The following is a 15985-nucleotide window of genomic DNA, read 5'->3' on the forward strand; positions in this document are numbered from 1 at the left end:
ATTACTATTTTTCAAAGTAACCCATGGGCATAGGAGAGGCTATTTCCAGAGGAAAAAACCGCAGCATAGAGATAACATACACTGTTCGATGTATATTTACTTGAAGTGACTTAAGCAGATCAGGCTAACTCTAGTCCAAATGACTTAGTTGACCCCCAAGAGTTCAAAAATTAGGCACAAATATGAAGCAAAAAACCAAACAGAACAAGAATACTGAAACAATGACCACTTATTCTGATCCATACCTGGAGATTAGCTTGTCCTTTTACTCAATGATATAAATGATTTACCTTTGATGACCTTTATTTGTTGCTGTGTTTTATTTAATTTTGCAAAGATCTGGGTGATGGAGTAGGAGATAAAGTTTGGGGGAAGAAAACCTTGGATAGAGGGACAATTTCTTAGAAACACATTTCAGAGCACATGAGTTGATCAGGGCAAGTATAGAAAGGCAAACCGAGTGAGGCCATGCAGAGCATACTGGCTTCCTTGGGTTCCTACAGCTCATCATATTTTTCTTCTGGAAGCATCTGGGGAGAGGGCTTTCTATCACCACTTGCCATCTTTTCTCTTTAGATAGGTTATCTCTCTCTCTCTCTTTCCTATTTTTTCCTCTTTAGAGATTGTGGGGACAAGGGAAGTATAAAAGGGTTAAAGCAGCAGTATTACTATGAAATTCCACATGTATGGAAGTAGGAAGTAGAATCCTTTAACCCCACCTAAATTTGGTTTTTAATATCTTGATTTTAATACACTATTTTTGTGACAATAAATTAGAACTTTTGACTAAGGCTAAAAACAGATTAGCAAGGTTCAGCACGGAAGAAGTGTCCCAGCTTCTCCTCTTCATTTTGTTTCTGTTTGAATGAGAAGGGGGTGGCTTACACAATGAACAAGAACAGCAACTGGCTGGCTGGCTGGGAGCTTTGAGCCAATTATGATGTTTTTGTGGGAAAGTTTCCAACTCTTTAAGTCTCCTTATGTAGAGGTGGGAGGCAGCTGGTGTGAATTTCTGCAGGGTACATGCACAATTACTCTGATCCAATATGGTATGACAGCAATGCACTTAGTCAAGAAAATAATTATCTCAATTTTCTTAACCTAAGCTTCTTTATCCTCACCACTTAAAAAAAAGACACAAATAAAACCAAAGAAGAAGGCCAAAGCCAAAGTCACCAAAGGATTTTGAGATCTCTCAGCTACCTCTAGTGAGCGACACCAGTAATGAAGTTAAGCTCTGTCTGAATGGGCCACTTCAACACATCATCTTTGTCCCCAGCTCCTACTGTCTTCCCCCCAAAGTCTCCACTTCATTAACAACCATCATCAATTCCTCCAGTTTTCAGAATTTCTTGACTTCACTCTCTCCTTCATTTATAATATTTGAGTGACCACAAAATCCAGCTGCAATTACCACCAAAGCATTGGTCATTCATTTATTCATGTATTTGTCATGAATTTATTAAATACCTACTGTGTACCATGCACTGTGCTAGGTACTAAGGATACAGACAGTTTCTGCTGTCACAGAGCTTACAGTCTAGTGGGAGCCCAGACAAGAGACAAGTAAATAGGCAATTTCAATCCTATGTGTACAAACTGGTGGGGAAGGTTCAGGGAGTACAGGGGCACCCAGGTGGCATTGGGCTGTCAGAGAAGACTTCCTAGAGAATTGATGAGTTAGCTGAGAATTTAAGGTTCAGAAAAATGTAGCCAGAAGAAAAATGCTTCAGGCATCCTCCATTAAACAAAATTTTATTGAGCACATACTGTGGGTCAGGCTTTACTCTAGACTCCTCAGTTAGTTAGAAAGATAGACACAATCGTGGTCTTCCTAGTGCTTAGAGGATATCAGGTAGGGGGAAAATAGACACGGAAATATAGGCACAACGCATATAACCAGCAATTGCTCCCATGTATTCAGCGCTCCTCCCTGCAGCTCCAGGCTCTGTTACAGACTCTGCAATGAATACGTCGAGTTCTCTATTAGAATCCCCTTCTTCTGTGAGCATGGGTACTCTTTCCAGTACTTCCCTGCCTGTCTCTATACGCCATGCAACACAGACACAGAGCCTTTACTGAAGAGCTGGGTTAATTGAAGATCATGCTGGCCTGACCTGTGGTGGTGCAGTGGATCAAGTGTTGACCTGGAATGCTGAGGTCTCCAGTTCCAAACCCTGGTCTTGCCTGGTCAAGGCACATATGGGAGTTGATGCTTCATGCTCTGCCTCTCTTTTCTCTCTGCCTCTGCCCCTTAAAAATGAATTAAAAAAAAAAAAAGATCAGGCCCTGGCCAGTTGGCTCAGTGGTAGAGCGTCGGCCTGGCGTGTAGGAGTCCCGGGTTCGATTCCCAACCAGGGCACACAGGAGAAGCGCCCATCTGCTTCTCCACTCCTCTCCCTCTCCTTCCTCTCTGTCTCTCTCTTCCCCTCCCACAGCCAATGCTCCATTGGAGCAAAGTTTGCCCGGGCGCTGAGGATGGCTCTGTTGCCTCTGCCTCAGGTGCTAGAATGGCTCTGATTGCGGCAGAGCTATGCCCATATGGGCAGAGCATCGTCCCCTGGTGGGCATGCTGGGTGGATCCCAGTTGGGTGCATGCGGGAGTCTGTCTGACTGCCTCCCCGTTTCCAGCTTTGGAAAAATACAAAAAAAAAAAAAGTCTAACAAAAAAAAAGATCATACTATAAGGCAGGGGTCGGGAACCTTTTGGGCTGAGAGAGCCATGAACACCACATATTTTAAAATGTAATTCTGTGACAGCCAAACAATATGTTTTACACTAAATACAAGTAAATGTGTGCATTTTATGTAAGACCAACACTTTTAAAGTACAATAGTCTCTAAATTCTTTTTAATAACGTTGTTATGCTGTTGCTAACCAATGATGAATAAAGTGCTTCTTATCATTAATGCGACTTCTGGTGCTGCATGGTTTTGCTGATGGCTTTGGAGTCTGGTTGATACGTGGTGAGGTTAAGCTTCATGCAGGCATTGAGACTTCCATCTGTTAAATGTGATTGTAGGTTGGTCTTAATATTCTTTAGATATGAGAAAGACTGCTCAGATGCATACGTAGAGTCAAACATTGTCAGTACAGCAATACTCACACGCAATCAGTTGGTCCGCGGGTTGAAGTTTTTTCATTTCTCCCCACTTGTGTTTGCTCGCCAACTCTGCTTGCTGTCGTGCAAGTCTTTCCAAATCTTCATTCAGTGACTTGAACTTATTCACCCACATGTCTGAGGCCTTCAGGTCAGCAGCTTGTAGCTCAAAATCTCTGATGGAGACACCGGGATGTAACTCAGGTCGGCGCTGTCCACTTCACACTTGTGTGGATAGGTGATGAACTTAAAATGACGAGTGTGCTCACGAAATTCTCCAAAGCACGCTTTGAATGACTGCTAGCTGATGGAGGTCAAGATGTTGAGCAGGGTCACTTGCTGTGCATGCATCTTTAAACTCTCCCAGTTTTTCAAAGTGTAGTAAATGACCTGTTTCAATGTCCGAGATAAAGAGTTCCAGCTTGTTTTCAAATGCAAACACTGCTTGTTGAAGGGATAAGACTGTATTTCCAAAGCCTTGCATTTTCACATTGAGCTGGTTCAGATGTTTAGTCATGTCCACGAGATAGTAGAACTTCAGGAGCCACTCAGTGTTAGCTAACTCAGGATGCTCGACATTTTTCATTTAAAGAGGCCCTGGCCGGTTGGCTCAGCGGTAGAGCGTCGGCCTAGCGTGCGGAGGACCCAGGTTCGATTCCCGGCCAGGGCACACAGGAGAAGTGCCTATTTGCTTCTCCACCCCTCCGCCGCGCCTTCCTCTCTGTCTCTCTCTTCCCCTCCCGCAGCCAAGGCTCCATTGGAGCAAAGATGGCCCGGGCGCTGGGGATGGCTCCTTGGCCTCTGCCCCAGGCGCTAGAGTGGCTCAGGTCGCAACATGGCGATGCCCAGGATGGGCAGAGCATCGCCCCCTGGTGGGCAGAGCTTCGCCCCTGGTGGGCGTGCCGGGAGGATCCTGGTCGGGCGCATGCGGGAGTCTGTCTGTCTCTCCCTGTTTCCAGCTTCAGAAAAATAAATAAATAAATAAAAATAAAAATAAATAAAGAAAGAAAAGTCCAGATTTCACTCAGACAAGCTGTGAAATGGCTGAACACCTTCCCTCTTCACAACCAACGCACATTGTTGTGCAGAAGCAGACCAGGATAATTATTCCCAACTTCATTCAGTAGTGTTTTAAACTGGTGATCATTTAAAGCTCGGGCAACAATAAAGTTCACCACTCAAATGACCAGCGACATCACCTCATCAAGCTGCTCGCCACACATCTGAGCATTAAACGCCTCCTGAGGTGGGATGCAGTGAAAACTTAGGATGGGTCTCTTTTCATGTTCACGAAGAAGCACTATGAATCCTCTGTTTTTCCCTACCATGCATGGGGCACCATCAGTACACACCGAAATAAGTTTATTCATTGGTAGATTTTTTTCTTTAGCGAACTCAGTGAAAGACTTGAATAAATCCTCCCCTCGTGTTGTCTCTTTCATAAGCAAAACAACAAGACTTTCCTCACATAGTGTGTCATCAACAGCAAACCTTGCAATCACGCTGAACTGGGATAAATGGCTTACGTCTGTTGACTCATCCAAAGCGAGAGAAAAGAATGGTGCTGCATTTATGTCCTTCACTTGTGTTGCCTCAATTTGATTTGCTATCATGATGGTACGATCGTGAACAGTTCTTGCTGACAGAGGCATGTCTTTTATTCGTTTGATTATCTTGTCTTTATCCAAAAAGTTGTCAAAAAGTTCATTAGCAACATTAAGCATGAATGTTTTGGCATACTCCCTATCTGTGAATGGCTTTCTATTTCTCACAATTGCTGAAGCACCAGCAAAGCTAGCCGACTTCCAGTCAACTTGTTGGGTCCAAACACAAAGTTGCTGCTGACTAGCTTGCACTCTGCACAGTAGCTCTTGACATATTTCTTCCTGCTGTCTCCCGCTGGATATTTCGATGCAAATGTAGTATGGCATGTGTCGAAATGCTGCTTTATATTTGACCGTTTCATCGATGCAATTTTATCATTGCATATTAGACACACTGCAGAACCTGTTCTCTCCACAAAGGCAAATTCCTCTGTCCATTCCTGCTGAAAAGTACGATACTTCTCAACTTTTTTTTCTTTTAGTCATCTTCGTCAAAAAGGTTTCTGCAATTAGCTAGCTGACTACTTGATTAAAAGGAGGGAAGTTTAATTCCTGCCCTCACAATGACCCATGTACGTTACACATTATCCAATAAAAATTTGGTGTTGTCCCGGAGGACAGCTGTGGCTCTAGCCACCTACAACCATGAACATGAGCGGTAGGAAATGAATGGATTGTAATACATGAGAATGTTTTATATTTTTAATGTTATTTTTTTTTATCAAAGATTTGTCTGAGAGCCAGATGCAGCCGTCAAAAGAGACACATCTGGCTTGCGAGCCATAGGTTCCCGACCCCTGCTATAAGAGGAGAAAAATGTAAACTGTCAGCAAACATAGGTTTTCCTCCATGGTTCATGGGAAAAGAAGTTAACTTATACATTCAACAAATACATGCTAGCTGTTCCTTGATGTGCCCAAGACAGAAAAAAATCTACCCTATGGAGCTTTCATTTGAGTGAGAAGGAGATATAAAATAAGATATATATTGACAAAATAATTAGCGATAGATGAGGGAAATAAACAAGGTGACACTTTTGATAGCTCTTCCCAGAAGGTGACTCAGTCATTCTGAAGGAAGTGAGGTGCTGAGCTGGGACCTGGGGATGTCAAGGAGTTGACATGCCAAAAGGCAGAAGAAAGTTGTAGAAAAAGCTCATGTGTAACTCTTCCCAGGAGTTCCCTGCCCTCAGGTTACTGCCTCTTATAACAGGTGTCATCTTCAAATCTCCTCCTGCTTACTAACTACATGGCCACCTATCTTTCAGGACAACTCAGTTCTATCCACAAGGATGGCTGGATTTCCCCCCAGGTTGAGGCCTTCTTCTAGGTCACCAGCAACACTTAGTTACATCCCTGGATAGTGAGTTCTGTTTGAGTGAACCCTTTCAACCACTAGATTGCAGTTCACTCTCATTGTCTAGAACGCAACCCCATTTGTGCAATTATTGAGTGTTCCTGAACGGCAATTCTCTTCAGTGGATTATAAATTCGAAATCCGAAATGCTTTGTTTTCCATTCCTGTTCTATTGACCTGCCTATTTTTCTGGACCATAGTGTGCTAAACCTCAATTACATGAAGATCAGGAGGCCACCAAACAACTTCAGATGCCATCCGCTGGGCTGGAGTTCTGGGCCATTTCAGGAAGGGCGGTTCCCAGATGCCCCCGAGCTAGGAGGCCCACGTTAGGGCGCCAGGATGACGTCATTCTAAGGTGGCCGACCCAGCGCGGGGCGTGACGTCACGTGGCGGGCCAGTCTGCCGTGAGGTCACCTGGTGGGCGCGGCCAGGCCGAATCCCCAGTGTCGTCACGGCGAGGGCGGGGCCAGAGCGTGTCAGCGAAGCCGAATCAAAACAAGCCCGGGACCCGCCTTTTCCCTCCTGCCCGAGAGCGTCTTGCTCGCGCTCCGAGCCCGCGGCGCCCGCGCGGCTGCGAGCCTCGGTGGCCGCGCGCCGGCTCCAAGAAGCCGGGCAGGGCGCGGCGGCGGGGATGGCGCGGCGCGGGCCGCGCGGCTAGACGGGCGCCGGAGCAGCCGCCGGCCCGCGCCCTCCATTCTCTGCGTCCCGGAGCCGGCAGCGCGCGGGGTCCCGAACGGCCGTGCCGCGCCGCGCCGCGGGAGCCGCCTTCGCTGACGCCGGGCACCTGGACGCTCCCGAGATGCCCAACCCCAAAAATAGTAAAGGCGGCCGCAAAAACAAGCGCGCCAACAGCAGCGGGGACGAGCAGGAAAATGGAGCCGGGGCCCTGGCAGCGGCGGGCGCGGCGGGCGCGGCGGCCGGGGGGGCCCTGGCGGCGGCAGCGGGCTGCGGAGCGGCGGCGGCGGGCGCGCCGGGCACCGGGGGAGCGGCGGGCACCGGAGGCGCGGGGACGGGCGCCGCCAACACCGCGGCTGCCGCGGGGGCTGCCGCCGCGGGCGACGCCAAGAACGGTAAGACGGGGCTGACGGGGCGAGCGCCGACTTCCTCCCCGACGGGGACGACGCGGTGGCAGGGCCCGGGGTGGCGCGGGCGATGCGTGGACAATGCGAGAGTCAGGAAGTGCTCACCCCGCCCCTCCGCCCCGCCGCGGCTGCCCTTTCCTGGTCCCCACGCCTGACGGCGACAGTTGATCTGCGGCCCCTGCCCTGGGTCCGCGCCGCCACTGGCCGCGCGCCCTGGGCCGCCTGCGCCCCGCACTGCGAGGGGCGCCCGGGTGCCCGTTTGCGGCCGCGCTACCCTGGGGCCCTGCCCGTGGTGCCCGGGCTGGCAAAGCCGAGTGTGTGCGCAGGGCCCGGAGGGAGGGAAGGAGGAAGGAAAGAGCTGCCCAAGTTGAGAAGAATGATTCGATTGAAAACTTAGGCACCAGTTCATTCTTCCCTGTGCACCCCTCACCCACCAGCCTCCCTCCCCCCAGCCCCCCTCGAGTGAAGAGCCTTAAATCCCAGCAAATCCGGGCTGGCTGTGTCGATTGCCACAGGTGAAGAGCCTCAGAGACATTTTTTCTTTCTCTTTCTTTCTTTCTTTCTTTCTTTCTTTCTTTCTTTCTTCTTTATTTTATGTTTTACTGTAGGGCGTGTATGAATATGTGTGGGTGTGGTGGGGGTGCTCTTTAATTCTGTTGCTCGCTTGAGGAAGGAAGAGAATCTGAACTTGACTTCCGTTCTCAGCCTGGTTTTTAAAAAAAATCTTCTGTTTAATTCTGCTTCACATTTTTTTAGAGTTGAAGCCTAATAATCTTAGGTAGTGCCTGAATGCACCTTTTGAGGAGCACTTAACCAAATAGTGAAGATGTGGTAGGATTGCTGATGTCACTAGAGAGACAAGATTTTTCTTGGAAGGTGCAAGCACTTTACTTACTTGGACAGTTCCTTTGAATTCCTCTGGTCAGCCAGTTTTTCAGGAAAGGGAATATAGATAGTTTATAATGGAAGGAGATTAAGATCTTTATTTCTGGCTTTTAACTTGTAGCTTTCAGCTTTTGAATCCATTCTTTATGGAGATCAGTCACTTTTTAAAAACAGGGCACCTGCACTTAGAGGAACCCCATGGTGAAGTGTTGCCTGTTAGAAACAGAACAGGAGGCCCCATTGGTTGTGTCTCTGCAATATGGAAATGGGAAGTTTCCCAGATTTATCACATATGTGAACATTTGACACTACAACATTTAGCCAGACTACCTTCTTCATGTTCTTTTGTTTTCCTAACCTTAAATTTCATTTTGGTTTTGATGTGACAGAGGGGAAGGAAGACAGACTTTGGCTCAGCCATTTAGAATTTTGTCATAAGTGATGAACAATGATAACAATCAAGCATTCATTCAAAAAATATTAAGCACTTGCAGTGTAACAAGTACCATGGTAAGTATCAAGAATACAGTGATGGTTGAGAGTGCACGTGTCTTGGTCCTCATGGAGCGTTTTTACATTCCTGTCTGGGGCGATAGAGGCCTACCCTGCTATTTTGGCCTGTCTGGAAGCTTCAAATTGGCTGTTTCCTTTTCTTCTTTGTCCAGAAGATTAGAACACTTTAGTGTAGTGTGAGGAAATTTTTTTCTTAGGCTGATGGCATCTCCTCGTTTGTAAACATTGATCTGGTTGTGGTGTCCCTAGTCGAACTCGCCTCTGAAGTGATGGACTCAGGTATAGTTAGCAGTTCTGTCTGTGTCTATGTGAAGTTGTGTATTTTTGATTTGGAGCTTGTTTTATTAACTGAGTAGGGGGAAAAGGGAAGAAATGGGCCAAAGATTGCCATAATCAGGATTAGAGAAGTTACAAATCTTAGAGCAGTGAGCTGAAGTTTACAAATTCTTGATGCTGATGTGGTGTGAAGTCGCAGTGAGTGAACCACCTTAATTAATTCGAAGAACTCTTACTGCAGTTGATAACTTGGATGCTGAAGCCTCTGGTGTGTCAAATGGATAAATAAGGAAATTGTAAATGCTTTTTGTTTTACCGTTTAAAGCTGCGAGTTACAGTGTAGAGGTGGGAGAAGGGGCAGACGTGAATTTTTTAAGGAAGGGGCAACAGATATGTGCTATCTCTCAGAATCAAATGATAAGGCCCAAATATTTAGTATTTTAAAATGACAGTAATGGGATTTCTAAGTATATTTCAATTTAACTGTGATACTAGATTTTGTGATTATGAATATTACAAGTAAAATAATTCTTCCAAGGATGTAGTAGCACTACATGCTCTTAAACTTCAGAAGGTTCATTCTCACTGTTTGAGTCAGTTGTGATCTATATTGCAAGCATACTCGCTTAATGCCTTCACTTAAAGTTAATAGTGTGTATTTGTAGTTTGATGGTTACAGAATGATTTTATGTCTTGTAAGGTCTTGGGCAGTGTGGCCAAGGTAATATTAGTACTTAGTTCACTTTTTGTCAGTAGGTATAAATAACTACTTATTCTATAAAAGCAGATTACTAGCTAGGGAAAGATTGGGGAAGGTTGGTCTGGTATAGTTGAAGAAGTTGAACCATTTGCAGTTGTGCATCTTGGGTAAGTTGAATATTAACGGTAAGGACTTTGTACCCTAATAAGAAATTTATTAGTACATTTTTAGATAACATTTATGTATGTTTCTGAAGTTTTTAGCAGTGATTGAAGGAAAAGATTTGAAAGCATTATCCTTCTACATGGTAAACATCTGTCTGCACATATTGTAGCATTTTGATTATAGGTGGACAAATTTGCCAATCATTACTTTTAGGATGTAGTAATCATGCAGTTGATTATAACTGTGTTGTTTCATTCTGGAATTCTAGTTCCATTAGATCTCCAATTTTTTTTTCCTTTTTTGCTTCAGGCTTTAAAATATATGAACCCTTGATTTTAGTATCTGGTTTTCAATGAGCCTAGATCCCAAATCCTTTTATAAATTCCCATTTTCTGGATGACCATGGTTTATCACTCCATTCCTGACTGCCACCGGAACCCCTGGGCTGCTGAGTCTGCCTTAACTCATTCAACAACTCCTCCTAGGACCTAGGAGATGGAGCTAGTTTACACAGTGATTGGCTTTGCATTGGGTAGACCTAGATTCACACCCTGGCTCCTCAAATTACTTATCATATGATCTAATACAAGTCACTTGATTTCTCTGACCCTCAATTTCTGCCATTTAAACTGGGATTATAGTACCTACCATACATATATAGTAAGATATCTATCTCTACTTACCTATTATGTAGTAGCATATATAACATACATATTACATATGTGTATATATATAGTGTGTCCATAAAGTCATGGTGCACTTTTGATCGGTCACAGGAAAGCAACAAAAGACTATAGAAATGTGAAATCTGCACCAAATAAAAGGAAAACCCTCCCAGTTTCTGTAGGATGATGTGGCAGCATGTGCGCATGCGCAGATGATGACGTAACACCGTGTATACAGTGGAGCAGCCCACAGCCATGCCATTCGAGATGTGGACGGTACAGAGGAAAGTTCAGTGTGTTCTGTGGCTCGCTAAATTTGAATCCGTGACTAAAGTGCAACATGAATATTGGTGCGTTTATAACGAAGCGCCACCACATAGGAATAACATTACTTGGTGGGATAAGCAGTTGAAGGAAACTAGCAGTTTGGTGGAGAAACCCCGTTCTGGTAGGCCATCAGTCAGTGATGAGTCTGTAGAGGCTATATGGGATAGCTACCTAAGGAGCCCTAAAAAATCTGTGCGTGAGCCCACATCAAACTGCACTGAATAGGTATGAAACTGGGAGAGTTTTCCTTTTATTTGGTGCAGATTTCACATTTCTTTCGTCTTTTGTTGCTTTCCTGTGACCGGTCAAAAGTGCACCATGACTTTACGGACACACTGTGTATATCTAGCTAAGTATGTATTTGTGTATGTTTGTGTGTGTGTGTAGGACTTACACACACATATAAACAGTTCCGGAGTTAGAAAATGAGCTTACTCAGTGTTAGCGTTTGTCTTAGATTCTGGAAATAGTCTCTGAGATGGCGATTTATGTGCAGGAGGTTTACTGGGGCTGCTTTTAGCATCATTACTGGTGGTGGAGTGAGGGAAGCAGGCTTGGGCAGGGGGAGGAGTTGAACTTGATGCATTTATAATGGAGCTCTGGAGATGGTATGGCCCTGCAAAGTTCTCTAACCTGGAGACATGGGGCAGGGCCTTTAAACCTTCCCTCCCCTACTGCCTGGTTATTTGTACCTGGGCTGCCCCTGGAGAGAGGGTATGAGCTGGAGAGGTCTCTTAGCTGGGGAGCCTCTGTGGAAAAGGACTGAGTGGAGAGCCTTTGGTTCCTAGTGAAGGAGAGCTTCTCTTACTCTCCTAGATTTTTTATGGGTTTCTTCAGACCACTTGTGCCGTTCACCTGAAATACAGGGGTCGGACAGTTCTCACTAAATAGGCTTAACGGACCAGGCTGGGAGTTAATCACTACCATAACATAGTTTTGATGAAAATTTATATTCTGAGTTCCATACATCTGTTACAAATAGATATTTGGAGCCACCCCCTGTTCCGTACAAACAAGATCTATATTTTTGGCATACTTAGGACACCAAATATACCTTTCATAACCCTAGGTTTATAGTATATTTTAAGTTTTCTCATTTTAGGTGTTTATTTGAATTCTTACTACATTTAAATTACCTATATTGATTGAAAGGAAAATGAAGAGTGTTTGCCTGCTGTTTATTTTATTTATTTATTTATTTATTTATTATTATTATTATTATTTTTTTAAGTGAGAGTTGGGGAAACAGAGACAGACTTCTGCATGCACCTCATGAATCCACCCAGCAAGCCCCCTACAGGAGATGCTTTGCCCATCTAAGGCTGTTGCTTGGCAACCAAGCTATTTTAAGCTCCTGAAGGGAGGCATCACCCAGCCATCCTCAGCACCTGGGCCAACTCGCTGGTACTAATGGAGCCATGGCTGTGGGAGGGGAGGATAGGACAGAGAGAGGAGACAGAGAGAGCGAGAGAGGGAGAGAGAGAAATGGCTCAGGAGGTGGGATGGAGAAGCAGATGGTCATTTCCCCTGTGTGCCCTGACTGGGAATCAAACCCAGGACATCCACTCACTGGCAGATGTTCTACCACTGAACTAACCGGCCAAGGCCTGTTTATTTTCTAATCAAGGAATATTTGAGGGTCTAAGGTAGACATTTTTTTGCCTTTATCTAGAGATTACTTTTGCCAGGTCTTTAAAAATATTTGCTACTTTTGGATCTTGTCTTTTGAGATGGGCATTGATAGAAAATGTTACCTCATCCTTCAAAGATTCATCTTGTGTACTTCGTTTAAGACTTATTCTGTGCTCTGCTAATGGTGGTTTAGGCACAGCCCTTAACTCTTTCTCTCTTTACTTGTTGTGGGACCTGAGCTTAAATTCTGAAACTAAACCTTCGATGTTTGCTTCCTTCAGGTCCGAGAATATAGCATTCTGTAAAAATTAAAAACGAGATAAAACTGGGAACTCTCTGTGCCTTAATCCTCCTGTGAACAATTTAAAGAACTTGAAGGTATCAAAAGGAATACTTTAGGGGAAAAAAAAGTCCTGATTCATTTTGATCATCAGCTTTTTGTTTGGTATTTTTAAGAGATTGATTTAATTAAAACTATTTTGTCATTTCATTATTTTACCAGTCATAAAATGGGTATTATGGAATAAAATAAAGAAAACAAAGAAGATAGGCAAAATTCTTTTTGACTTTCTAGTCAAACACATAATCCCAGCGTTGTTAACATTTTGATGTATATTTTTGTAGACTTTAAATTTTTTTTCTTACAGTTTTTGAAAGAAAAGGATCATATATTTTACAATCTACTTTCTACATGTACAATAGTTTGTGGGCATTTTAGCAGAGCAGTAAATTTACACATGCATCACCACTTTTAATGAGTGTATAATATGCCATGATATGTCTGCATCATGGATAATTTGATCACTCTGCTATTGTTTGATCATTAGGTTCTTATTCTTACATCTCTGGGCATTATCTAATTACATCCTTAGGATAAATTCTTACCTGTAGACTTGTTATGTCAAAGGATATACACATTATTATGACTTTTAATACGTGCTGATACATTGCCCTATAGAAAGGTTGTACCAGTTTGACCCTGCTGTGGTCAAACTGTTCATTCTTTGTGACCCCAGTAAACCTTGGTTCTTATGGTTTTAAAGGCAGCAGGAGAATTGCTTACACCCCAAAATGTGTCAGAAATAGGAGGGCCTTATTTGGATCAATAGCTTGGAGCAGATGTTGCTACACTTAAGGGGACTTTCCAGGGCTGCATTTATTTCTGCTTGGGACTTCTGTGCTCTTTAGTGGTTTGGTGGCTAATAGATTCAACAAAATATCTAATGTGAATGATATTTTATCAGTTACTAATAGTGAAGATAAAAGCATAGGCTTTTGAAATTGTTTGTATCATTATTCTAATCTTCAGAAGTAAGACCTAATATTTTTCAAGTTGTAGTCAAAGAGCATGCGGCTTGAGCTGACCTGGTATAAACCTAGGTGCCACAACTTCCTAGCAAAGTGACCTTGGGGCAAGTTATTTAACCTATTTGTTAATACTGTTATGCTGTTGAGAATGAGGCACTGAGAGATAATAAGGTGGTCGTGAAGGGTCTGTGAAAATTATTATAGAAAATGACTGGTATATACAAGTTTTGATTCAAGCACTGATTTAACTATAATGATCTTTATTCTTTCCTTATTATCTCTCTCTGATCATAGTTACCCTGGAAAAATCAGTTGATTAGTTAAAAAAAAAAAAGTAAAAAGCAAAGTGTGAAAATGGTTATATTTTCATTTCTTCATTCATTCATACCTATCTCGTGTATATTGTGTCTGCTGTTTGTCAGGTACTATGTTAGGCTCTGGGGTCACAAGGGCAAAAGAATTGTGTTCAGAGGTTTTTGGTCTAGGTGGGAGCCTTTATAGAAACAAGTGCAAGTAGGTAATTATATGTACTATGGAACGGCAGCTACTTAATAAAGCGCAGGCTCTCCTGAGGTGGTAAAATACTGGATTAAGTATGGGGATTGAATTTGAAGATGCAGAGAAGTGAAATGAGATTGTGGAGTTGAAAAGGAGCTGAAAGGAGTTGAGCCCAGTGTGTCCTTTAGGGATCAGCCAGGACTTAATATGGCTGAGAATTAAACAAATACCCTCCTCTCCAGGCAACAATTAGAAAACTCGTTCATTAGTTCACTTGTTCATTTGTTTACTAATCCATTGTTTTTTTTTCATCTGTGTACCCATCCATTTACTAAACATTTATTGTGTGCTTGCTATCATCAGTGACTGGAAGTATAATGTTGAATTGAACTTGTAGGTCAGGGGTCGGGAACCTATGGCTCGTGAGCCAGATGTGGCTCTTTTGATGGCTGCATCTGGCTCGCAGACAAATCTTTAATAAAAAAAATAATAACAAAAATATAAAACATCCTCATGTATTACAATCCATTCATTTCCTACTGCTCATGTTCATGGTTGTGGGTGGCTGGAGCCAATCATAGCTGTCCTCTGGGACAACACCAAATTTTTATTGGATAATGCATAGCATTCACGGGTTACTGTATGGCTCTTACGGAATTACATTTTAAAATATGTGGCATTCAGGGCTCTCTCAGCCAAAAAGGTTCCCGACCCCTGTTGTAGGTATAAGAATCCACACCCCTGTGGGCACATGGTGAAGCTGGGGTAGAGGCGCCGATGTAAACACCAGGAGCTATGATAATGTGCTGTGGGTGCTCAGTGGAAAAAACAACTCGTCTCCTGGAGGAGGGACAGTTGAGCCAAGTCTTGCAGGAAGACAAGCAGTTAGCTCTGAAAACAGAGGAAGGATGTTTCAAACATAGAGAGGTGGGAAAGAGCCTTGAGTTCTGGTTGCTGCCAAGAGTTTGCGGCTGGCTTGAGGTGCAGCAGTAGGATGGGAGGCTGGAAAGGGTGGGGGCAGGCAGTCAAATCTAGATGCTCTGTAGCCAGTGCAGAGCTATCCCTGAGGTTTGTCAGCAGGGACAAGGTCAGCTGAACCTGCAGAAGGGAATAAACACAGGTTGTTGACAATCTTGTGAAGTTACTGTGCATTTTAACAGACTCCCTATCTTGGCAGTTTTTCTTTTGATACAGCCAGCCAAGGATTGGCAGTTCAGCCTGCCAGGGACCCTTGACTGTGATTTTTCAGTAAACCAGTAAGCAGACTGCACACCCTGCTGTCTCTGCACAGCGAGATGGTGGTGTCGCAGCTCCCAACGCTGCTGTGTCTTAATTGTGGGCACCAGCATCCCTGTGCTTCTTAGCCATGGGAGGTTAGCTAATTGAGGTTAACTTCAGAACCACATGCCAAGGGAGGGGTTGGGGCCGTCTGAGCAGAAAGGCCAGGCTTTTCTCTGGGGGAATGGGGTGGGGAGGTATGTCCCTGTGGTTTGTTTTTCATACTTTGGCACAAAGTGTATATCTCTGTGCCAGGTTGGACTAATTATCTTGGTTTGCCATTTTATTTTTATCATCATCAAATCAGTTTTAAAACAATAATTTGGTGAGGGGGATATCATTGTTTTGTGCAGAGTGACTGCATGTGTGGTTTAATTCTGTGTGTTTGAGAGAGCTCCCAGTTCGCAATGGTTGGTGAAATAGTACCTTGCTTTATTTAATCAACACGGCGTTTTGATTGCTTGTACTGAGAGGTTTTTATAAACTGGCAAAAAGCGAGAAGTATTTCTAATACTCAGCAATTATGTGTTCTGGTTTATCAGTGGTAGAAAGGGAAAACGAATGATTTGTGCTAAGTTATACTTTAAGTGTG

General features: G+C 43.9%; 1 protein-coding gene across 3 annotated transcripts in view; it reads left to right on the forward strand.

Moving 5' to 3' along the window:
* Positions 1-6549: 6549 nt before the first annotated feature.
* The window catches only part of HECA (hdc homolog, cell cycle regulator), a 43456-nt gene continuing 34020 nt past the window's right edge, over positions 6550-15985 (forward strand). For all 3 annotated transcript variants that reach the window (XM_066247842.1, XM_066247843.1, XM_066247844.1), the window contains exon 1: positions 6550-7134. In XM_066247842.1, coding sequence (XP_066103939.1) covers positions 6864-7134 — 271 coding nt within the window. In that variant the 5' untranslated portion in view covers positions 6550-6863. The remainder of the gene's footprint in view (positions 7135-15985) is intronic.

The sequence above is a fragment of the Saccopteryx bilineata genome, chromosome 12, assembly GCF_036850765.1.
Source record: "Saccopteryx bilineata isolate mSacBil1 chromosome 12, mSacBil1_pri_phased_curated, whole genome shotgun sequence".
NCBI lineage: Eukaryota > Metazoa > Chordata > Mammalia > Chiroptera > Emballonuridae > Saccopteryx > Saccopteryx bilineata.